Consider the following 26,267-nt stretch of genomic DNA (forward strand, 5'->3'; position numbering starts at 1 on the left):
CCACCTGTCTACACACATACACACACACACACACACATATACACGCACACATACGCACACAGTGCTAGGTAACAGGCACCGCAGCCAGCCAGGCCTGGCTTTTATGCAGTTGCTATGATTTGAACTCAGGTCCTCATGTAAGACAAGCACTCTTACCCACTGAACCTCCCCAGCCCATATGAATACCTTCCTGTATCTCCTTAAGTTGTCACTTTAACCTAGGACTTTTATGATCTATCCTGCCATTTGTGGAAAAATTATTTTCTCTTTCCTTAATGTTGCTAAAGCACTTTCTTCACACTGCCGGTATGAAGGGGGAAGGGGGAAGAGAGAAGGGAAGGGAAGGGAAAAAGGAAGGGAAAGGAAAAAGAAGGAAAGGAAAGGAGAAAATATTCAGAGTAACTTAATTTTTAAGTATTATAGAATATAATGAAAACAACCATTGACCATGGTGATTGTAATGTCTTTAATTCCTTGCATTCAGGAAACAGAAGCAGGTTATGAAAATTTGAGGATTGGTCTCTAGAAAGGGAGTTCCAGACCAGCCAGGGCTACATAGCCACACTCTTTTTTAAAAATACAAAAATAAAGTAACAAAAAATAAAACCAAAATAACAAAAAAGGAAAAAAAAAAAAAGTGAATAACAAATATGTCCTCAGCTGAAAGAACGACTTCCTTATTTCAAACCACGCCATTAACCAAGGATCTACAAGTATCTATCAATGTAAAACCACAGTGGACACTTCCTTAATTCTCAATTCTCTTTTCTCCACAGAAACCTGAGTCAGCATACTTCCCAGCGGCAACAACAAAAAAAAGACAGAGCAAGCTCGTGTTTTATATAGAAAGTCATAAACTGGGCTTTCAGAGGCTATTTATAATATCATCTCAACTAGAAACACATCCTCATCCTGCTTTAATTTCCAGTTCATTACAAAACATGCCAAGGTTCTGAGCCGATGAACATAACTTACCTTCCCACATGCTCGGCAGTGGTGCCTCCTTTTGGTGAACGTAAACCGAGCTTCACACTTCATGCAGTTTGGAGCCTGGGAATCAGGAACCCATACTGGTGCCACCTCACCTAGGGTAGTAAATGGCTTTCTTGCAGAAATTCCAAACTGACCAGCTCTGAGGTCATTGTCTGGACTATCTGGAGCTAATGCAAGGCATGGTCTACTGGAGCCCTCACTCTCATAACTTTCTAAATGTTCCCCATTTGTATCAGTCACAGAGATGCTTCCCAGAGACGCACTGCAGGCACTGACTACTGAGTTTTCCGCTAGCTTTGCTTTCCCAAGAATATCATTTTTGTTTTTAGCATTATTTCCACTGTTTGCAGGAAGGTCATTTTGTAAATGGTCTGAGAATGGCTTTGGAATCTGAAGTTTAAGATTAGAAGGTTGCTTGGGTCTTGCACCACCAAAAGGAGCACTAATAGACTGCAGGTTTGCTACCTTGGAGGAAGACTGCCCAAGTACAGATGGGATTTGACTACAGAAATTATGTAGATAATTTTTCTTCATTACATTTCTAGTGCTGTTTAAAAGCAGTCCACTCCCTTCTGCGTTCTCATTTCCTCTCTGTTCATAAATATTTGAGTAACATTCTGACTTGCTCTCTTCTATTTCTTTTTCTTCTGTTACTGAATCTTCTTTGGAGGGTAAAGTCTTTGGAACAAAAGAAACAACTGGGCTCTGCATTCCATAGGAATCACAACTATTAGATAGAGAATTTGCTGCTGGTGTGTCACTAACAGTGGAGAACTCGCACCCTTCACTTTCATTCAGGCACGGTCCTTTGCAGTGTAGATCTGAATCTGCTGGTCCAGCACACTCTCCTCCGCTGTTAGTATCCTCAGGTCGGCTCATCGGCAAAGCCATTTGGCTTTCTTCATTTACCTGGCTATCATTCATCTCATTTAGCTTTGTTAATTCCCAATTAGTCATCTGAGAGTCAGAGAAATGTTCTGTCACATTAAAAAGTTCTGTAGTGCCAATTCTTTTTTCATGCCCATTACTTTCATCTCTACCAGCTCTAGCCTCACTGGATACAAGGCCATCTGAAGACTGTTCACAACTGTCCCTTCCACATGAAGAAGCAGCTGTCTCTGGCTTGAGACACAGAGAGAAACCAGGCGGGAAGGAGTCTCCAGCTGTCCTCTCCTCTGCTGCGTCTTTCTTTGTCGTGACCTCCTCACTTGAGTGGGAAAAAGTGTTTGAGCTCCCTAGGTCTGTCCTAGAAGAGCTGTTTTTGCCAGCAAGGTCCTCATCTGGCGTATAAGTGTCTTGTTTTTTAATGGCAGACCCTCCGTCCACTCCCTGGGATGAGTTCATTGCTAAGCTTGTAACTGCAGATGTGGAATCTCTGCCTTTAGTTTCATCATCCTTTAATTGTGAAGGGGAAGAAACACTGGTCGCACTGTTAGATGAAGCAGCAGAGAGATGATTAAGAGAATCCCCCTCTGGTTCTGGTTTACTCAAAGCATCCATTTGTTTCTCTGAGTTTATACCTTTTTCAGTGGACCCAGTCATACTAAAACTAAATTGATCGGTTTGTCTAGTTTCGTTATCCAGTGAACAGCTAAAAGAATCCATGAGGGGTTGACTATTATGATTATTACAATCCTGCAAATCACTTTGCAATGTCCTCTTATCACAGTTATGCATGACAGCTACCACAAGAACATTCTTGTCATCTGGTAGACAAGCGAGGCTTCCACACCTCTCTTCTCCCACTTCAACGGCACTAAATTGATCATCCTGACTATAGTTTTTCTTAATTAGCTGGTCTTCTGTCACAGCATTCTCATCAATCCACATCGTGTCAGTCTCTGGATTTGGACGACAGTCCTGCCCGTTGGCACAGGGCTCTTCTCCGTCCTTCCCAGGGGGAGCTGAGCCAGCCAGAGAGAAAACTTTCAGCTGTGGTCCTGACTCATTAGAAATTGCAGGTTGGTTCACACTGGCCAGTGCAGGGTTAACGGACAGTGGGTGAGAAGAAGGATCTAAAATCTTATTCCACTTTGTATCCAATATAGTAGGAGAAATTGTTTCATCTGAAAAAATAAAAGTAATTCAGTAAGTTTGCTGCTAACAATAAGAAGCTACCTATTTGTTAGGGCTACCTAACAAATATTTCCAATTATGTTCTGGGATAAAATGTCCCCAGAATATGACAGTATCTAATCTTTAGCTAGACATAAAACAAACAAACAAACAAACATTTAAGACAATGCCTTATAATTGTCTGTCAACAAATGGCAATGTCTCAGAACATTTCAAACAACAACAAAAAACTTGGGCAGTGGTGGCACACACCTTCAGTCCCAGCACGTAGGAGGCAGAGGCAGATAGATCTGTGAGTTCCAGGGCTACACAGAGAAATCCTATCTTAAAAAACAAACAAAATATTTAAACAACAAAAGAATTTTATGTCAACTCAGTTTTGTTATTAGATTGAGATAAATAATAATGCAGACCCAAGACTGGGAAGTACCTTTGGACTGTCTGTGCAGAAGACAAGTCACAGATAGGAGTGAGGACTAGTGATTTTCTAAAAGACTACATGCTGTCTTAGCTGCGTCATGACTGGGATGTGGATTACATGGCTAGCTCCATTTCCTAACCTGTGCAGTCAGCCCTGTAGCTCTACCTGCTTGGAGCCTGGAGCGAGAGGATAACCGAATCAATGAGTTCAAGTCAAATGGGAAACAGAGCGAGACCCTGTCTCAAAGTAGAACAAAAACAGACAAATGAAAAAAAAAAAACCCTAACTGTATGTAATTAAATTAGGCATTTTAGTGACTATAGAGTTTATCTGTAAAGAGCTTTCCTCAGTTTTCGGAGTCCCTGGCCTGCGCTAGGCCCTCAGCACAACACCCAGCATTGCGTCTACTGAGCTGCTGAACACCCACAGCCCTCGGAGGGTGAAGGCAGGGAGGTGGGGATCACAAGCGCAAGGTGCCTGAGTTTGGGCCTAACCTGGGCGATAGAAAAGACTCCATTTGAAAAAGAAGTGTGGAGAGACGGCTCAGTAAATAAAGAAGCAGCTGTGCAAGCAGGAAGACTTGAGTTTAAGTTCCAGCATTCACACAAGACTGAGGCACAAACTGGGGGGTGGGGCGTACAACTGGAACCCCCGTGCTGTGGGGAGCAGAGATAAGCAGGTCCCAAAGGGATCACTGATAAGGGATCTAGCTGAGAAGAGCAACTCTGATAGAGGGAGCACCACTGAGGAAGGATACAATGTTGACCTCTGGCCTCCATAAGCACCCACACAGGCAAGAACAGTTATTTGCAAACACACACACACACAACAAAAAAACAAAAACTTTAAAAACGAAACAGGTGCAGATAAAAGTATCAATTAAATAAAACGGCAGTGTATTAATTACTGCTGACAGTGGGTTATGGCACACTAAGTTGATTAGACTGTTCTCCTTAATTTGTTTTGTTTTAGACAGATTTTCTCTGTGTAGCCCTGGCTGTCCTGGAACTCACTCTGTAGACCAGGCTGTTCTCAAACTCACAGAAATCTACCTGCCTCTGCCTCCCAAGTGCCTGGAATTAAAGGCATGTGCCACAATGTCCAGTATAATCTGTATGTATTTAAATTTTCACATAAGGTTTTTTAAAAGTCTGATACAGCATGTGAAATTGTGCTGGTAATAATGTTACTAATTAAGCTCATATTTATATTCTTATCTAAAGACAATTGAGAAAACAGTATTTATGTATTAAATCAATTCCTAGTATATCAATAAACATAATTTCATCTATCATTTGTTTCTTTCATAACTATGATAGCTAAGTTATTATCAAGTTATGGTGCTATTTTGTATCTCTAAATAAGCTGAAGAAATAAAAATGAATACACTTAGTGCCTTTTCTTCTTCCCCTTCAGTAAATGATAACCAGGGAACTGAAATTAGGCAGTTCGAACGTTAACGTCTGTCTTCAATGCCCTCACCGACTCTGTTCAGGATTTTACTCTCCGCAATGCAACAGCTTATTGGCCTTCTCTTTTACCCACTGAGTAATCTCTGAAGCCAGAGACTATTTCCCTGCATCAGTGTAAGGCCCACACTGCACAGTGCCTAGTGATAAATACGCAAAAGAAATATAAATTAAAAATTTTAAATATTAAAAAAGAAATATAAATAAAAGCATTTGGTTTGTTTAGCATTAATATTAATACTTTATGTGCCTACAAAGTAGATAATCTAGTTGAAAAATAAGATACAATGTACATGAATAGCTAATCTGTGTACATATTCAAAAATTATTATGTAAGAATACAAAATAAATTCTAAAATGGGATAAGTGAGCCCAAGTTCATTAAAAGGAGAAAATGGACTAGATCACAAGCATTTTATTAAAACTAAAGGATTTGAAAGTAGAGAAATCAGGAAATGCACAGCACCAAATGTAAGATTTGTGGTGGAAGTTATTTTAAAAACTCAGTTATGTTATGTAAATGTGTTTTTGTTTTAATCCCGAGTTTGGGATTTTAGTTTGGGCTTAGTTTGTCCACAGCTGATAACTACCTTATGCAGGGCGTGGTCTCTGCAGCTGGTAAAGGCCTGCCTCCTGCAGCATGGAGAGGGGTGTGGTCCAGGACTCTGAGGATATAAATACAGAGCCCAGAAAAAGAAGGGTGGCAGTTTGGAGGGACCAGAGACTTGAGGTGTGGCAGTGTGGTGGCTTTGTGGCTTGGTGTGGTGACTTAGGCGAGATGAGAGAAACATTTCAACACAGCAGCTTGGAGGAGCCTGCTTGCTGTGTTTGCTGTTGATGGAGATTGGTATATCCCCGAAGAACTCACTGAGCCTAAACAGCTGGGAGAAGTAAAGGGGTCTGTGCCCCCTCTCCCCACTAACCTTCTCTCTCCTACCTAGGGCTGAAGGAAGGTAGAGTCTTATACAAATACAATACAATAGAGTTTAAAAACAAGAAAAACAAAGATTTAAGAGAACAGCAGATCAGCTTGGGCCAAGAAACTAACCAGCCTAGGAACAGTAGGAAGAAGCAACACAAGGAGACAGGGACAGCCGCAGAACCTTAGACTGTCTAAAAAGAGGCTTAGGGACAGGCATGTGGCTCAGTGGCAGAGTGCTTATGTAGCATGCATGAGGCCTGGATTTAACCCCAACACTCAGGAAGCAGAGGCAGGCAGATCTCTGAGTTCAAGGCCAGCCTGGTTTACCGGTCAAGTACCTAGATAGCCAAGACTACACAGAGAAACCCTGTCTTGAAAAAAACTAAAGGGGAGGATGGTTAATATACAAAAGAAATATATTTCTTACAAGAAAGTTTAATAATATTATTGAAATAGGAATGGCTATGTTTTATCTACTACCTAGACATGTTAATTACCTAGTGTAGTCAATTTGTGATTTTGTGTGTGTGTGTGTGTGTGTGTGATCCTGTTGACAAGTCTCATGTAGCCTATACTGGCCTCACATTCACTATCCAACCTAGACTGGCCTTGAACTCCTGGTCTCCCATCTCCTTCCACCAATCAAGTGCTGGAATTAGAGGAATGCATCATAACTGGGAAGGTTTTTTTGGAGGGGGATGGGGGAAAGGCATATACATTTTATTTATGTAGCCCTAGCTGACCTGGAATTCACTATATAAATCAGGCTAACCTTGAATTTGTGATGATCCTCCTGCCTCTGGCTCCCAAGTACTAAGACTACAGGCCTGGCCATTTGCTTTTAAATAAGTAAATAAAGTAACAAGAAACATGAAAGTAACTTCATAGAACTGTCTTAAATATTAAGTTCAAAATATGCACCTGGCACAAAATGCTAAGAATGTTATTTCTCCCTTTAAATAGACTGTATAGTATTGTCATTACATCATCATACCTGTTTTGTTTAATTTTTTGAGATTTATTTCATTGTCTTTTATGTGTATGGGTGTTTTGCCTGCATGCATCTCTACATACCACTTGCATGCCTGGTGCCTGTGGAGGCCAAAGAAGGGCATTAGATTCCCTGGAACTGGTGTTAGAGAGAGTTGTGAGCCACCACAAGGGTGCTAGGAATTGAACCTGTGTCCCCTGTAAGAGCAGCCAGTGCTTATAACTGGAGTTTGCTACCTTACGGGTTTTTTCTCCTTCCACCCTTCTCCACTCCTTTTCTTCTTCCCTTTCAACCCCCTAGCACCGGACAGGAGAGAAAAGAGGATATTGAGACTACTTCCTGGTGGTTTGGGGCATCGGGCTCCTTGGGGCAAATCTGATCTTCTCAGTAGGGATGTCTAATTTCTTCTTGTTGTTCTTCTCTGTACACAACTACTTAACAAACTGCAAACAAGCAACCAGCCACCCACCAGCAGTCTGCCCATCAGGGCTCTGGCACTTACATATCCTCTGAAAAGTTCCCAGACTCCAAATATCACACCCTAGTGGAAACTATGCAGCTGGCATAACCACACCTCTGCTAGAAGGCAAGGCAGGTCACAGTCACCCGCTGTGAAGCAGCCTCATATCCCCACACCTGGGGTTAAAATGAAAATATATTCCCATGACATTTCTGAGCGTGTAGCCCTGGCTGTCCTGGACTCTGTAGACCAGGCTGGCCTCAAACTCACAGATCCTCCTGCCTCCCGAGTGCTGGGATTAAAGGCATGTGCTTATTTCTGTGTTTTTTAAAGAAACCAAAATTCTCACTGCAAGTGCTCTTAACTGCTAACCCATCTTTCCAACCCCTTGATTTCTTTTAAGAACTGTTATTCTCACAGTTCCTATATCATAAGTCCAAACAGATTTCCCAATGTAAATCCTTACCTTCATTTTGTTCAAATTCATCTAATACCTTGTCCAGGTTGTAAGCTTCTGCTTGGAAGTAATTCTCCATCAGTGAGGAAACACTGCTGAAGGGACTTCTTTAAACCTAAAATGTACAAAAGAAAAAATAAAAAGAAAGAAAGAAAAAAAAAAGTTGAGTTACACTTTGAATCATACAAACTTAATTTAGGGATCTTAAGTATAAAAGGAAGAAATCTCTAACAAATCCATTTGGACAATGATAAACAATATGAAGAATTTCAAGTCTTGAAACCTCTAAGCTAACAATTACCAAACCGCAGTAAGTTCTATGCCTGCAGATTAAACCAATGATGGATGGAAAATATTCAGGAAAAAAAACTGCATATGTACCAAACACACACAAACATCTTTCTAGTCATTTTTCCTTTAAATGAGTTTAATAGCTATTTCTTTAGCACTCTATTTTAGTAGTCTAGCAATGGTTTACAGAATACAGGATGACATGAACAAGTTCTTTGTAAGTACTCCACGGACTCTGAAGCCTGCAATGGTCCTGGGGCATTCCTCCACAGAGCCTGAGCGATGGTAAACAATAAACACAGAAGGTAGACTTATTTACTAGCTTATACTTCAAAAGACAGAAACCCCAGTGTTGGGGAGGAATCATTTTGATTAGGAGAAAGTTACATTTCTTTCCTTCTCTTCTTCCTTCCTTCCTTCCTTCCTTCCTTCCTTCCTTCCTTCCTTCCTTCCTCTTTCTTTCTTTTTTTCTTCTGAGACAGGGTTTCTCTCTGTAGCTCTGGCTGTCCTAGACCAGGCTGGCCTTCAACTCACAGCGAGCCGCCTGCCTCCACCTCCCAGAGTGCTGGGATACAGATGTGTGCCACCACTCCCAGCTAACGTCACATTTTTACTAGGAAAGGAAGTGTTCGGAGCTTTTGTTAGATGACAGTGATAAGAAAGTTCAAGTATGGGAAGGGACATCAGTTTTAATTTTAAGAATGACTGAGAAATCTTTCAAATCTCTCATTTTAAATATAATTTTTAACTTCCCTTACTGTTTACCTAAAAGCATACAGACAAGACATCAACAATTTAACAGAGTGCCAAGTAACACTATAGTAGGAAACTATAAAAATGCTTTTTCTGTTAGGATTAATAATTAAGGCCTGACTATACCGCCTCACACACAGCAGATGTACAATAAGTCAGTGTTAGTCTGAATATTTACTAACCCTTTAATCCCTGCCTTCCCCACGGTGCAGTATCCCTGTTGTCTCTGAGAACTGTGGTCTTGAGACCCTGGTTTCATTTTCAAAGACACAGCTGCAGTTTCCTGAAGTTGTGGGGGTGAGGGGGTCTTCTTACTGTAAAAGTCATGGTTTACTTTCAGGATTCTTAACTAGCCTCCTTATAAAATTGTCCATTTTATGCAAATTGCATATGTATTCCATAGAGGAAAGGACTATAATTACTTTGGGGAGTCTTTGTTTTGTTTTTCGAGACAGGGTTTCTCTGTGTAGTCTTGGTTGTCTTGGTCTCACTCTGTAGACCAGGCTGTCCTCAAACTCAGAGATCCTCCTGCCTCTGCCTGGCAGGAGGCAGTGTGTTCCACCACCGCCTGACCCACATTCTTTTAATGAGGAACTTTTTGTCTTATCTATAGAGTCTCTACTGACCAGAGAGCTTCAGAAATTCTGCAGACTTTCGGCCTTGAACCCTCCCTAAAGCACTGGTGTGACTGCTGCTTTATGTCTGCTTGGCACTTTCTTTTTGTGCCACAGTGAACATGTGTAACCTCACGCATCAAGTATCATTGAGCATCTACTAGGTACCAACTGCGGTCCTAGTCACTGGGTTATAGAGACAAATAAGATGATGCCTCTCACATAAAGAAGCCCCAGGTCTCACAGGGGAGATGCATAAGCTAACCTGAAACTTAAGATATGGTGGCTAGCACCAACAGAGAAACGCACCAGCTGCTATGAAGCCAAAGAAGAAATGGATGCAAGAATAAGATGATGGTGTATTATCAGGGTAGAACATAAAATAGTTACATAAAATAGTCCAAATATATTTTCAAGGTGAAAACAAAAGGTCCTCCTGCATCCATCTCCCAAGTGATGAAATGATGGGTATGGACCACCATGCCTGGTTTTATATAATGGCTGGAGTTAAATTCAGGGCTTCATACATTCCAAACTCTTGATAACTTTTTGTTTCATAACAATTAACGTCAGATCTTCCACATTTGTAGGCCATCCGGAGGAATGCGTCCTCCCTCTTGTTCCTTCACTGTGTATTAGGAAACTGCTATTCAAGATGCCTGTCTTCAAGAAGAACAAAGATCAACACCAGAAAATGACTTGACAAGAAAGTGTTGGCTGAGGTAAACAACTTGTTACATTAGCTTAGACAAATAACAGCTCAGGAAAGACATCTACCTGGAGGTTTCTCCATGAGGAGCACCGACTGAGGGTATAGTGCTTTAACCACTTCATCAAAACTGGGAGACAGCAAAAAGTGAAAGATAAAAGCTGAGGGGCACAATCTCTAAATGTGGCTCCACAGCACAGGTCATCTCTGCTTACACTTCTTTTGTGAACTTAGTCACAGCTATGCTGGGCAGCAAGGGACGAACGCATGATCCGTTTCCAAAACCGTCTCACTACCATGACTTTCTGACATTCTATACCTCCTAAATAATCATAAATAATACGTATGGGGAAGGAAGCTAAGACTCCCAGTTAGGAAAAATCAAAGACTCTGTAAGATTCCAATACTTCTCTTTCTACTGGAAATTACAGCTAATCTTATAAATAAAATGCTGAGCGGTGGTAGCACACACCTTTAATTCCAGTACTTGTGAGGCAGAGGCAGGTGGATCTTTGTGAGTCTGGGGCCAGCCTGGTCTAGGACAGTCATGGCTACACAGAGAAACCCTGTCTTGAAAAACCAAAAGATAAAATAATGTGTGTGTGCGAGTGTGTGTGTGTGTGTGTGTGTGTGTGTGTATAATGTAATCACATCTATACTTCTGATTCTGTACCCCCCCCCCAGATTTCCTAACTGAATTATGCTCTTGCCTAATGACTAAGAAACATAGGTAGATATACCACTATTCTTTTCTGACACCATTGATCAAATCCATGTTCCTTTTCCTGCTAAAATTAGCTTTCTATGATCAATGTTAACAGTTAGCTTTCTATAATCAATGTTTATTATAAAAGGAAGTAGCCAGCACTAGTGGAAAAATTAGTATCGTGACATACTTTAGTAATTTTTTTCCTGTTTCTTTCCTTCTTCTTTTTTTTTTTTTTTTTTTTTCGAGATAAGGTTTTTCTGTGTAGCCTTGGCTGTCCTGGACTTGCTTTGTAGACCAGGTTAGTACTGAATTTACAGAGATCCGCCTGTCTCTACCTCCCTGAGTGCTGAGTGCTGGGATTACAGGCCTGTGCTACCATGTCCAGCTTACTTTAATAATTATTAAAACAAAAACAGAAAAAAAACCAGAGCTGGGGAAATGGCTCAGTAGCTAAGTGAGTGCTGCTCTTAAAGAGGATTTAAATATAGTTCCCAGAAACCTTGTCGGTAGGCTCACAATTACCTACTCCAGGGATCCAACACCCTCTTCTAGATTGAGCCTGTCATTCCAGTGCTTTGAAAAAAGAGGCAAGGGGATCACAAGTCTGAAGTGAACTTTAACTACATAGTGAACTCCAGGCTGGCGTGGACTGCGCAGACTATCTCAAATTAATTAATACTGTCTCGCTCTGAACCTAAAGTAAAACCATTTTGGAAAGCTGTGCTATTGGTTTAACAAGCAGTGCTGGTAATGAGGCAAGCAGCAGATGTCCACCGACCTGCATTCACAGGCATAAGTCCTTCTCTCAAGTTCAGTGTTACAGAGAATAAGACAACAGTTTCTGTACCTGTCCCCTTGAGCAACCTTCTCTGTGCTTGCTCATGGTGCCTGCTGCGCTGCTAGCCAGTGCTGATGACCCGGAATGTCCTCATTGATCCTACAGAAAAACCAGAGTGCTCATTACATTTGCTAAAACAATAAGCCCGAATTTTCATCAAATCTCATTTTCATCACATAAACTTGCTAAAGCCAGACAAATAAAAGTTAATAAGTGTCAACAATAAATTAAAATTACATCTTCCTATTAAAAAACCTGCTCAGCATGGAAGGCAGCCACACATACATTTTACTAAAGAAGGCAAAAACTAAAAGTGTCAGGAAAAAGTTAAGAACTGCTCTGTAAGCTCACTGCAGTGTGACCTTCAACTCCTGATCTTCCTGCCTCCACCTCCCAAGTGCTGGGATTACAGGAAAGCGCTACCTCACAGGACCCTGGGAATGGAACCCATTGGTATACTCCTCTAACCCCAGAAACTGGAGAGCCGAGACAAAAGGATCATGAGTTTGAGTGTAGTACAGGCCTGAGCAACACACCACTTCAAAAAATTATAATAATAAAAGAAAACATTATAAGTGGAAAAATCCAGCCACAGTGTTTGTGTGGTTGTATCAGCATGAAAGGTTCATTATGGGCAAATCATAAAGACAAGAAACCCAACCAGACTGCGGTAGCACACACCTTTAGTCCCAGCACTCTGGAGGAAGATCCAGGCAAATCTCTGTGAGTTAGAGGCCAGCCTGGTCTAAAGAGCAAACTCCAGGACAGCCACACGGAGAAAAACCTATCTCGAAAACCAAACAAATAAAAAAACTCCAAAAAACAAACAAGATTGGTGAGAGGAGAAAAGGGGAAGTGACTATTTCTCTTATGTCAACCTACTTTTAGATTTAATTTTATGCATGTAAGTGATTGCCGTAGGCACATATGTGCACTGTGTGAATGCTGTGCCTCTAAAGGCTAGAAGGCATCTGTTCTCTGGCAACTGGAGTTACAGATGGTTGTGAACTGGGTGCTGGGAATTGAACCTTGGTCCCTGAACCATCTCTCTAGCCTGGAAGTGACTGTTTTGTTTGTTTTTGTTTTTGAGACAGGGTTTCTCTGTGAAGCTCTGGCTGTCCTGGACTCACTCGTGGACAAAGCTGGCCTTGAAGTAACACCTGGCTCAGGAGGTGAGTGTTAATAGGTACTAATGAGGATGTGACAAAATGTTCTGGGACTGGATAATACTGATGGTCAACCTACACTGAATATATCGAAGATATAAACTATTCACAGAAAAAAAATTATACACAGAATGTACATTTTAAAGGAGTTAATTTTATGTTATATAAATTATATCTAAGTAACAATCAAATATTTTTAACAACAATCCTTGAATTCAAACCCTGCCATGAATGAATGAATGAATGCCTTCACATGTTACCATTTAGGCCTCGGTCTGGAATAGGTGCTATCCTTTCTCCTGTGTTTTTACAATGATTACAATATTTATCGTTCTGGTCATGATTCTACTTAACCATTTATCTTCCCTTCCAGACTCCCAAGGTTTTTCTGGATAGGAACTGCTATACCTTTTCACAACTGTGGCAGATGACACCATTTATGGCACAGAGTACATACTCACTACCTATCTGTGGAACAAACGGAAAGATTCCCTTTCAAAGCACTTTCATCTTGGAAATTTCCAACATAAAAGATCTCAAGAGTTGTGCAATAACTGCTAAAATCAAAGCACAATTGCAAAGCTTATGAGTCCCAGTGTAAAGGTTTGCACATTGAAGCTTAAATCACATTTAATCAGGCATTGTGCTTTCTATCCACAATCACTCATCTCCGGAAATTCTGCATTAATTTTACTGCTTTGAAAAATACAAAGTATGATTCAAGAATAGGAACACAGCAGTATATCTGGCGGGAACAGAACTGGAACTTTTAATCAGCCGTCACTAACAGGTCACCCACAAGCTGGATGATTAAGCTATGTGACACTCTGGTGGCCAGCCAGTGGGGCACGGCGCAAGGATCCCTGCCGTGAAAGCCCAGCCAATCAGTCTTCAAATCACCCTCTGCTAGTTAACAGCCGGTGTTGTTCTGACCCAGTCACTGAACTTCTTCATACTATCTATGGAAACTGAAGTTTGTAACACGCACACGCACATGCACACTTTTTTTGAGACAGGGTGGGTTTCTCTGTGTAGCCCTGGCTGTCCTGGAACTGGCTGTGTAGACCAAGCTGGCCTCAAACTCAGAGATCTGACCCCTAGCTACTGGAATTAAAGGCGTGTGCCAGCACTGCCCAGGTATGTAATAGTGTATTCGTATTTTTTTAATTTGTTTGTTTGTGTTTTGAGACATGGTTTCCCTGGCTGTCCTGGACTCACTCTGTAGACCGGGCTGGCCTCACAGAGGCCTCCTAAGCACTGGGATTAATGGCATGCACCACCACACCTGGTTATAGTAGTGTATTTTTAACAATGAAGAATTTTACTCAATGAAAGGAACTGCACGTGTAGTGCTCAATAATAGATGGTAGCTATTATTTAGCAAATTATTATTTAGTAAAAAAGTAACTTAAGTGAAATATTTAGAACAGAAAGAGTGTAATTTGAACCATGAAACCAACCAACGATTGGTCGTTCATACAATTAATAATCCATTAGGATCTCAGGCTTAAATTCAAGCCAGAACAATGAAACAGAAAGAACAACCTTACTGTTCAACTTTCAGAAAAGGCTAAACTTGATCCTAAAGTGACACACTTGGGGCTATCAACACTCTCAATCACAGCACCAGGGGAAAATGAGATAATCTCTGAGAAGAGCTTTGTTCCCGTAGATCAGGTTCAAATGCACTGAGGGAGCAGAATCTGGGAAGCTGACATTGTTGCAGGCCCACGATCTCACAGGGCTTCAACTTCTAGGCTATCACCCGGCACCATTCACAACCATCAGATTCTCAGTCCACAGCCGCCACTGCTTCCAACTAGCACATACTAAGCAAAAGAAAGAACAGCCTAACAAACATTAGAAAATGTGGTTTATCAAAAAGTTGTATCAAATATATGCAGACGGCGAAATCCCTGGTACTGCCACAGATTTGAGATCAGTATTAAAAGAAAAAAATGTTTAATTCTCATGTATAGAGTAACACAACCCTAGACCATTTAAATAAATTTACATGCATATGGCAGGGAGTCAGAAAGCACTGACATACAGCATCCTAGGGATGCTAATTTTACATGGCATTTGAGCCTCGGACGCTGATTAAAGATTGTTTGTGTCTGTGAGCATGCTTTCAAAAATTAGCATTTCTGCTGGGCTGTGTAAACCACACTGTCCTCTGTCCACTGTATATACACACATATACATACATTTACATGCATTATGAAGTTATATGTCCACAATCTACTGACTGGCTATGTTTCTTCTTATCCTCTTTACTGGCTCTGTTTCTCTAGAGAATCCTAACACAAAGTCATACATTAAATGCTCGTGACTGAACCATAATTATTATCAGCACATTAGTTCAATTCCATACCTTGACTTTTTAGACAGCATCCTAGCTAAATTACCTATCTCCGCCCCAGACATACATTCCCCCACCCCATGACCCAGGAGATCAAACAAAAGGTCTTGCACATGGGCAGTAACTACTCCAGCCTACACATTTTAATTCCAAATAAATGCCACACTCAAGTAAAGTCTATCCATCTATTAGCACGGCATGAGCTCCTGATCTAACATGAATTAATTATAGCATAAGTGAGTATAAGTAAGTCTTCTCAGTAAGAAGAGAGTGTATATTGACCCTGTACCCTAATCTGGAAGATACAGCTAAAACTGGAATCTCTAAGATCTATGGGATAGCAGCATCCTAATAAAAATTTCCCCCCTTTTCTCATTAGTTCCTGTGAGTTGCCTTAAATTCCAAAAAGTCTTAACAGATATATTTTAATAGCATAATAAAAATGGAACCACAAGGAGCTGGAGAGATGGCTCAGCGGTTAAGAGCACTGGCTGCTCTACCAGAGGTCCTGAGTTCAATTCCCAGCAACTACATGGTAGCTCACAACCATCTATAATGAGATCTAGTACCCTCTTCTGGCTTGCAGGTGTACACACAGACAGAACATTGCATACATAATCAATAAGTCAATCTTTAAAAGAAAACTCCAAAACCATGGTTTCAACTTTAACAGCACACTTGAAAATTTAAGTTGGGTGTGGTGGCTCACGTTTTTAATCCCTCAGGGAGGGATTAAAGCTTTTAAGCACTCATGGAGGCAGAAGCAGGCAAATGGTGAGTTCGAGGCCAGCTTGGTCTCCAAGGAGAGTCCAGACCACCCAAGGCTACATAGAGAAACCCTGTCTTGAAAAACGAAAAACAAAAATTTACAACTAGTCACTGATTCTGATGTTCTGTGACCATAAGAAGAGAGTAAACAAGAAGGACTCCTCGGGAAGGGAAGTGTGTCTTACATTTGGGAACATTCTAGCTGACAGAGTGATGGATTTATGCTCGACAAATTGTACACAAAGAATCAGAGAATGAACGGGATATGGGCAGAAATGTGGCCTGACATGACAGCACACAGCTCTAGCTCCACACTCAGGCAATTAAGACCTGTAGCAAGCTCCAGAACAGCCAGGTTTATACAGCAGTCCAGGCCAGGCAGGCCTAGAAAAGCTATTTTTAAAAAAAGGTAAGAAGAGTATATACGTAGATTTCCAGTTCCCAGCACATAAGAAGCTGGACCTACATCAGTCCAACGGAAAGCAAAATGTTAAGCAAACTGAAAATTCAACAACTCCTCTTAGATCCTTACAAGTGAGATCACAAGCAAATGATGGCTCCTAAATTTGGAAAAAAGTCAGGTAAACACAGAAAATCACCAATTACACGAGCAGAATCTCATAAGCAGAACCTCTGCAAGGGCTACGTTCTGTGTAGGAAAAATCTAGGCTGTGATTAACTGATGACTGCTGGAGGCTTAGTGTGAATCTCTGAAGACTCAAAAACGCCAAGTCAAGGACAGCCCACAGTCTTGGGAGTTTTACCTCCAGGAGCTCACACTGTAAGAGTTACAGTCGGTATCACAGAAGAATCCCACATTGCTTCTGGCAGGGCGAGGGATAAAAGAACTATTTTGAGCTAAGCCAAGTCTTAACAAGGTCTGTCCCCTGGAGGAATTCTTTTACTAGAACACAGCCTGCCAGAGTTACATCACAGCCTAGCTGGCCTGAGACAAGGCAACAGAAATACCCAGCTCTGGTCCACTATACCCAGCTTGTCCTGGAAACAGAGGAAAAATTACTAACTGGCACTTGTGAAGTTAACAGGTAAAAGGAGCGGGTTTGCTCAAAGACTGTGACTTAATCACAGGACTACAGAAGGTTTCCCCTCCCCACCCCAACTTTATCATATTACTAAAGCTCTCATGTATAGCTGTTTCTTTTACCTACTGCCCCATGCTCCACTACAAGAAAAGATTACAAGGCATACTGAAAGGTAAACACAAAACCAAACACAATTTCACGAAATACAGCAAGCACAAAAACCAGGCTAAAAGTGGCACAAATATCAGAACTCTAAGACCAGGAATGTAAAAACCACTATTATTAACCTAAGATCTATAACGGGCAAAACAAAGTGTAAGAACAGATAGGCAAGGCAAGGGAGAAAGAGGCTTCCAGAAACGTGCCAGAAAGATGGCTGCTGGGAAAGTGTTTGCCATACAAGTATGAGGACCTGGGTTCAAGTCGCAGAAGCCACATGGAAAAGCCAGGTGCGGTGACCCACATTTGTTATCCAGGGCTGGGGAGGCAGCTTGCCTGCCAGTCTAGCCTACTTGGTGAGCTCCAGACCAATGAGAAACATCACCTCAAAAAACAAGGTGTAGAGGGGTGGGTCAGAGAGATGGCTCAGCAGTTAAGGATACTGCCTGCTTTTCCAGGGGTACTGAGTTCAATTCCCAGCACTCATATGACAACTCACACTGTTTACTGTAGGATCCAATGTCGTCTTCTGGTGTGCAGACACATTCAGACAAGGCATCCATATACATAAAATACACAAATAAACTTAAAACAAAAACAAAACAGCAAAAACATAATGCACGCCTTTAATCCCAGCACTCTGAAAGCAGAGGCAGGTGGATCTCTGTTAGTTCAAGTCCAGCCTGGTCTACGCAGTGGGTTCCAGGACAGCCAGGGCTACACAATGAAATTGTCTCAAAAACAAACAAACAAGGTGTCCCGCCCCAGAGGAATGACACTCAAGGTTGACTCCAGCTTCCATATGCATACTTACAGGCTTGCACCCCACGCGCACACACGGACACCCAGCTCAAAAAGAACACCTAGAGACTGGAAAAAGGCCACTCTGTGAGGCCCACACCAGTGCGTCACTTACACTCACCAGAGAACCTTTTTCTTTCAGCAGGTGGGGAGAAACACGGACTCACAATGAACAGTGCACAGAGAGCAAGAGACTGGAACACTGGGCCTCAGATGGAATGTCTCTCACCCACCCCCCAAGGCTCAGGGATCTATGGAGAAGGAGAGGTGGAATGAGCGTGAGCCAGAGGTGGAGGGTGATTCCAAGGAAAGTGGTTTCCAGACACAATAGGGCTGATAGACATTTGACCCCACAGCGACTGTAACAACACAACCTGCAAAAGTTCAAGCCAGGCAAAATCCCAGCATGGAGAAGAGGAAATGGGAAGATGCTGAAAGCTATTTCCTCCTCCTCCTCCTCCTCTTTCATTGGTTTTATTTTGTTTTTCAAGACAGGGTTTCTCTGTGCAGCCTTGGCTGTCTAGACTCACTTTCTAGGCCAGGCTGGCCTTGAACTCGCAGAGATCTGGCCACCAAGTGCTGGGATTACAGGTGTGTGCCATGGTGCCTGGCCCAAGAAGCTATTTTCAACTGATCCCTGCTGGGAGAGGAAAGGTCAGTTTTCTTCAGTGAAGTGACTCTGGGTCTATCAGCCACATTCCAGGGCAGGACTCATGCTCACAAGTAGTTACCAATACAAAATGGATTCTATATGGTTTGTGTGTTGGGAGTAGGAGTGGGTTTTTTTTTTTTTTCCTAAGAGAAAGAACATGAAGTCGGGAGGGTAGGGAGGTGGGGCTAATCAGGCAGGAGTTGATGAAAAGGAAAGATATGATCAAAGTGTTGCTATAATACTGATTAAGACCACTGCAACATATCTGGAAGGAAGTTTATTGTGGGAAGTGGGGGAGGGGACACCCAGACAGAGAGAATAAGAGAAAGAGTAAAAGGGCACTTGGGATGGCAGGCAAGTCCTTTTTTTTTTTTTAACTTTTTATTTTATTTATATATTTATTTATTACAATTTATTCACTTTGTATGCCCGCTGAAGCCCCCTTCCTCCTCTCCTCCCAGTTCCACCCACCCTCCCTCTTCTCCTGCTATGCCCTTTCCCTAGTCCCCTGATCGGGGAGGTCCTCCTCCCCTTCTATCTGACCCTAGCCTATCAGGTCTCATCAAGACTGGCTGCATTATCTTCCTCTGTGGCCTGCTAAGGCTGTACCCCCCAAGGGGAGGTGATCAAAGAGCAGGCCACTGAGTTCATGTCAGAGACAGCCCCTGTTCCCCTTACTAGGAAAACCACTTGGAGACTGAGCAGTCTATGGGCTTCCTTTGAACAGGGGGTCTAGGTCCTTTCCATGCATCGTCCTTGGTTGGAGTATCAGAACTTGCAGGCCTCCTGGACACAGGTATTTTAGCTCTGTTGTTTTCCTTGTGGAAATCCTGACTCCTCCAGCTCTTTCTATCTCCCTCTTCTTCCACAGGATTCCAGCACTCTGGCCAAAGTTTGGCTATGAGTCTCTGCCTCTGCTTCGATACCCTGGTGGGTAGAGTCTTTCAGAGGCCCTCTGTGGTAGGCTCCTGTCCTGTTCCTTGTCTTCTCCTACTTCCAATGTCTATCCTGCTAACCCTTCTGAATAAGGATTAAGCATCTTCCCTAGGGTCCTTCCTTGATTAGCTTCTTTAGGACTATAGATTGTAGTATGTTTATCCCATATTATACTGCTAATATCCACTTACAAAGGAGTATATATCATGTGTGTCTTTCTGCTTCTGGGATACCTCACTCAGGATGATCTTTCCTAGTTCCCACCATTTGCCTGCAAACTTCACGATTTCCTTGTTTTTAATTGTTGAGTAGTATTCCATTGTGTAAATGTACCACAATTTCTGTATACATTCCTCCATTGAGGGACATCTAGGTTATTTTCAGATTCTGGCTATTACAAATGAAGCTGCTATGAACACAGCTGAGCAAATGTCCTTACTGAATGGTGGGGCATCTTTTGGGTATATGCCTAGGAATGGTATAGCTGGATCTTGAGGTCAGAAGATAGAAAGATATCTCATGGTCATAGATCAACAGGATTAACATAGTGAAAATGGCTATCCTACTGAAAGCAATTTACCTATTCAATGAAATTCCAATCAAAATACTAACACAATTTTTTACAGACATTGAAAGAACAATTTTCAATTTCATATGGAAAAACAAATAACCCAGAATAACTAAAACATTCCTGTACAATAAAAGATCTTCTGGAGCTATCTCCATCCCACATCTCAAGCTGTACTACAGAGCAACAGTAATAAAAACGGCATGTTACTAGCATACAGACTGGTTGAGCAATGGAATCGAATCGAAGACCCAGAAATAAACCCACACACCTATGGAAACTTAAATTTTTACAAAGAAGCCAAAACCATACAATGGAAAAAAGACAGCATCTTCAACAAATGGCGCTGGTCTAACTGGATGTGTACATATAGAAAAATGCAAATAGACCCATATTTATCATCCTGCACAAAGTTAAAGTCTAAGTGGATAAAAGACCTCAACATAAAACCAGACACACTAAATCTGTTAGAAGAAAAAGTGAGGAAGAGCCTTGAGCTCATTGGCACAGGAGACAACTTCCTGAACAGAACACCAACAGCACAGACTCTAAAATCAACAATTAATAAATGGGACCTCATGAAACTGAAAAGCTTCTGTAAAGCAAAGGACACTGTCATCAGAACAAAACGACAGCCTAAAGACTAGGAAAAGATCTTCCCCAACCCTACATCTGACAGAGGGCTAATATCCAGAATATATAAAGAACTGAAGAGGTTAAACACCAACAAACCAAGTAATGCAATTAAAAAATGGGGCACAGAGGAATACTGAATGTCAGAGAAACACTTAAAGAAATGTTCAACATCCTTAGTTATCAGGGAAATGCAAATCAAAACAACCCTGAGATTTCACCTTACACCCATTAGAATGGCTAAGATCAAAAACTCAAGTGTCAATACATTCTGGAGAGGACGTGGAGAAAGGGGAACCCTCCTCCACTGCTAGTGGGAGTGCAAACTTGTACAACCACTTTGGAAATCAGTCAGGTAGGTCCTTTTATTGGGCACACACCTAGCAGCCACCTGGCGATGACAGGTGATGATGTCAGAGGCTGCTAGGCAACCTAGAAGAAGCTTTTAGACTGTATGCTAGCATTCCTCCCTTTTTTAACTTTCTAAAAAATCAGGAACTAGGAAGGGTGGTGAGATAGGAATGACAATATTGGACAGCTTCTCATGCAAAGCAAAGTCAAGTATATAAATGCAGGTTCACTGGAAGCAGCTCTTGGCAGCCATGCAAGGGATGGAGAGGGAGGAAAGGAAGGAGGGAGAGGTAGGTAAGAGAGAGAGAGGCAAGAGCACCAAAAATATTAGCAAACCAAATCCAATATGGTATAATAATTACACACAATAACCAAAAGATGTTTATCACTGGCATGTAAAACTGGTTCAATTAATTTAAAAATTGATTCATTCAACACATTATATTAGCAGTCTAAAGAAGAAAAATGACATATCAATGGATGCAGGAAAATCCATTTTTAAAATCTAACAGCCATTCATAAGTAAAAAAAAATAATACAGAGAACTAAAAATAGAAGGGACTGTCCTCAACTTGATAATATCTACAAAATAAAAACAATTAACAGCCCACTTAACTGATGCTGATAATTCAAAGCTTTACTACTAACATCAGGAACAAGATAACAATATTCCCTCACACTGAAAGTTCTAGCTAATGCAATTATAAGAGAAAAAGGAAATGAAAGGTACAAAGATTGAAGAAAAGGAACAGTGTCCTTTGTTCATATACGTCAGGATCTAGGTAGAAAACCCAAAAGGATAAAAAAAATATTCCAGAAACTACTAAGTAATTATAGCAAGGTTACAAGTTACAAAGTAATTGCACAAAAGTAAATTGTTTCCTAAATACTAACAAGAAACAACTAGAATTTAAATTCAATACACAGTATCATTTACAAAAGTATTAAAAATTTTAAGAAAATTACAAAACTCCAAGAAACAAAGAACCAAACAAGTGAAGAGAGATATTTTATGTTCCTGGACAGAAAGACTTGGTATTGTAAATAATTCTTTACAACTTAATCTAGAAATTCAATGTACATTTTGAAACTATTAAAGGACTAGAACAGAATGTAAGTGAAAAACTGAGATAACCTTAGATTTGTCACGGACTTTTTAGATAGGACATGAAAGTCATAACAAAAGAACTGATAATGTGGACTTCGTTAAGACTAAAAGTTTCTTAGCTGGGTAGAGAGGTGCACATGTAAGATGCCAGCTGCTTGGGAGACTGAGCAGGAGAGTCACTTGAGCCAGGAATTAAGTTCAGCCCCGACAACAAAGAACTCTCAAGAAGCATCATTTCCCTGGGAAGGGCAGGGCAGGGGGATGTGTGCTTAGACAATGTCCACTTCAGCAAAGCACAGGTAGGAGGAGTAATGAACCCTCGTGGGCTCCGCAGACCACGATGGGTCCACAGTGTACCGGAACCTAGCACATCTCGAAGTACAAATGTCCAGTAGTGACAAGGACTATAAACACCAACTGAAAACTGGCCCAGTAGATGAAGCATTTGCTGTCCAAGCTTGAGAAGCCACCTTTGCACTCCCAGAGACCATGTAAAACAGGATGAAGCAACAGTGTGACTATGTAATCCAAGCGTTCCTACAGCAAGAAGAAAGGCAGAAAGAGGAGGAGCTCCTGATACTCCCAGGCCGGCTAACCTTGCACACCCAGCAGGAGAAACAGAGTTTCAAGCTGGAGACATAGTTCAGATGGTAAAGGCACATGCCACCAAGCCTGTCATCGGAATTAAATCCCTGGGATTCACCCACTGGAAAAAGAGAGCTGGCTCCTGCAAACTGTCCTCTGACCTCCATCTGAGCACTGTGGTATGCACACAGACACATGCATACACAGAATAAATAAATGTAAAAACTTTTTATAGATTGACTGTCCGGTGAGCTCCAAGGAGCCTTCTCTTTCCCCAATGAGAGCAAGTCAAAAGCTTAAAAGCAATTTTGAATTTACAAATTCTTTTCCTTTCAGTAACTGGTAGAGGTCCCAGCATATGATACCGTGGATGAACAGCTATGCTGGACAAACACAGCAATCTCTGTGCTAAGCCAGACTCCTCACAGGAACGACAGTGTCATCCGTACCTTGGTGTCACACTTCCACAACGCTTCACCGCGTTAGTATACAGAGGAAGCTCTCACATGTTTTTACAGACTCAATTACTGTGCCTGCATATGCATGAAAGCCACCAAAGTAATCAACGTGAACCACGAAAACCCTTCCTCAAAAAAGAGTGCTGTCTCAGGTACAGCTCAAGGCAGCTCTGCAGAGTGGTGTTTAGGTCTCAATAAACATAAATTCATTGTCCCCTTCAAGTCTTGTTCTAAAAATAAGAAGGAAAAAAAAAGGCAAAACCAAACCAACCAACCAACCAAAACCTGCCCAGGACAATCCCAGAGCCCTTAACCCACCCTGGTGCCCTGAGGCTGCGTCCCTCAGATCCATTCATGTCTACTTGCTGGTCTCTCCCCAGAGTGCTTCCTCTTGCTACATTATTTAAGAATGAGTTCACTTCAGCACGCACGCCTGCCTGGCTAAGCGCTGTTACACTGGTTACCTGCCACGTATCTTCTTAGTGATCTCGGCCTGGAGTTTCACATGAAACAATGAGACAATGCAGCGAACTGGAAAAAGCACGGATCCCTACAGCTGGTGACCTGAGTTTGTGTCCTGGTTCAGCCATCAGCTAACTATGTGACTGGAAATTTCTAAAATCTCAGTTGCTATTTTTTTTTTTCAAATGAGGATAATATCAGTACTATCTTAAGTCACCCGGGTCATAACACTGCTATAGGATTGTAACATTAGACAACGTAGAAATAATTATAAAATATTCCACAAACATGCATCATGACTACATGGAATGTGGCTCAAAGACAGTGGCAATGAAAGGACATTTGTCACTTCATGATGACAAGATTATCTAGAATACCCAACAGGAGCATGGCTGATTCTCCAAAGCCTGGAACACTGCTTCATTTCTTTTTTAACAAGTTTGAAGTTTGTAGGCGTTTCCTCTGCATGTATGTTGTGTGCCACATGTGTGCCTGATACCCAAAGAGACCAGAAAGAGTGCTGCACCCTCTGGAATTAGAGTTACAGATGCTTGTGAGCTGCCATGTAGGTGCTAGGAATTGAACCTGGGTCCTCTGGAAAAGCAACAGTGCTCTTAACCACTGTGCCCAAAATCTATGTTTTTTAATCACAGCATAGTACAATTTAAGGAGAGATGGCTCAGAGGTTAAGTGTTCTTCCAAAGGTCCTGAGTTCAATTCCCAGCAACCACATGATAGCTCATAACCATCTATAGTAAGATCTGGGTCCAGGCATAATGTTGTATAAATAATAAATAAATCTTTAAAAAAAAAATTTGTCAAAAAAAAAAAAGAAAAGAAAAAAGTCTGAAAAATTCCATCATATGGGAATTTTTCTTTTTGTATTTTTAGACAGGGTCCCCGCGTCCCAGGTTGGCTTCAAATTCACCATGTAGCTGAGGGATGACATTGAACTTCCCCATTTCCACCTCCTGAGTGCTGAGATTATAAGGACAGAGCATTCTGGCTGACCATGTGGTGCTGGGATCAAACCCAGGACTTCGTGCCTGGGTAAGAGCACTACTGACTAAGCTACAAGCCCCAGTTCAACACATGGAAACTAAACAACATACAAATAATCAAAAGGTCAAAGAATACATTTCAGAGCTGGAGAGACGGCTCAGCAGTTAAGGGCACTGGCTGCTCTTGCAGAGGACATGGATTTGGTTCCCAACACCCACATGGTGGCTCACAACCATCCTAACTCCAGTTCCTGGGGATCCAATACCTTCTTTTGTCCTCCACGGGTACCAGGCATGTACTTGGTGGACATATATACCAAGTATGTATGTCTGAATATACAGGCAAAAGCCTCATACACATAGAATAAAATAATCTAAATTTTTTTTTCAAATAATAAAGGACATGGAAAATTAGAAAAGACTTTGAGAACAATAAAAATGCAAATACAAGGGCTGAGAGATGGCTCAGTGATTAAGTGCTCTTTCAAAGGACCCATGTTAAATGCCCAGCAAACACATAGAGATTTACATTTGTCTGTAACTCCTGCCCCAAGAAAGCTAAATCTTTCACAAAGACATACATGCAGGGAAAAAAAAGCAATGCACATTAAAAAATCATTTTAAAGTTATTTATGGCTGGGCAGTGATCTCACACACCTTTAATCCCAGCAATCAGGAGGCAGAGGCAGGTGGATCTCTGAGTTGGTGGCCAGCCTGGTTTAGAGTGAATTCCAAGACAGCTAGGGCTAAACAAAGAAACCCTGTTTTGAATAACCAAAACACATACATACATACATACTTACTTACATACTGCAATATCCTAAAACTTATGGGATATAACCAAAGCTGTACTTGAAAAAGTATGGCTAAAAACATCCTGGCACGGAGGGCAGGTGAAGAGTCTTACTATGCAGGCCAGCATAGGCTGGCCTCAAACTCACAACATTCCTGCCTAAGCCTATAAAATGTTGGGATTACACGCATGAACCAAATCTAGTTTACTTACAGTTTTAAAAGACCTCAAATAATAATTTAATTTTCCACCTTAAAAAAAAAAAAAGTATAAAAAAGCCAGGTTCGGTGGCACACTCTTTTAATCCCAGCACTCTGGGAGGCAGAGGCAGGCAGATCTTTGTGAATTTGAGGCCAGCCTGATCTACAAAGTGAGTTGGTCAAGGCTACACAGAGACACTGCCCCGAAAAAAGGTAATAAATAAATAAATAAATAAACAAACAAGCAAACAAATGGGGAAGAAACAAAACCAAAGCAAGCGTAAGGTACTAAAAAGATTAAAATAAATAAAATAGAAGAAAATACAGAAAATTAAAAACAAACTTTAAAAGATTTTTGAAAGGAGAGACTTTACTAAGACTGGTAAAAAAGAGAAAAGACTCAGGTTAATGAAATCAGAAATGAAAATAGGAACATTACTACTAACCTTCTGGAAGAGGGGCTGAGGTGGCTCAGTGGTTAAGATCACTGGCTGCTCTTCCAGAGGACCTAGGTTCAA

The 26,267-nt window shown here is 41.4% G+C and overlaps 1 protein-coding gene across 3 annotated transcripts in view; it reads right to left on the minus strand.

Annotated features, from left to right (window-relative positions):
• The window catches only part of Zfyve9 (zinc finger FYVE-type containing 9), a 119,170-nt gene that overhangs the window by 64,572 nt on the left and 28,331 nt on the right, over positions 1-26,267 (minus strand). For 2 of the 3 annotated variants that reach the window (XM_021660983.2, XM_021660977.2), the window contains exons 2-4: positions 11,713-11,802; positions 7,799-7,904; positions 976-3,059 (exon numbers count right to left, since the gene is read on the minus strand). In XM_021660983.2, the coding sequence (XP_021516658.1) occupies positions 976-3,059; positions 7,799-7,868 (2,154 nt within the window). In that variant the 5' untranslated portion in view covers positions 7,869-7,904; positions 11,713-11,802. The remainder of the gene's footprint in view (positions 1-975; positions 3,060-7,798; positions 7,905-11,712; positions 11,803-26,267) is intronic. The other variant, XM_060366099.1, reaches the window with a different exon arrangement.

This window comes from Meriones unguiculatus, chromosome 12 (assembly GCF_030254825.1).
Source record: "Meriones unguiculatus strain TT.TT164.6M chromosome 12, Bangor_MerUng_6.1, whole genome shotgun sequence".
In the NCBI taxonomy this organism is placed as follows: domain Eukaryota; kingdom Metazoa; phylum Chordata; class Mammalia; order Rodentia; family Muridae; genus Meriones; species Meriones unguiculatus.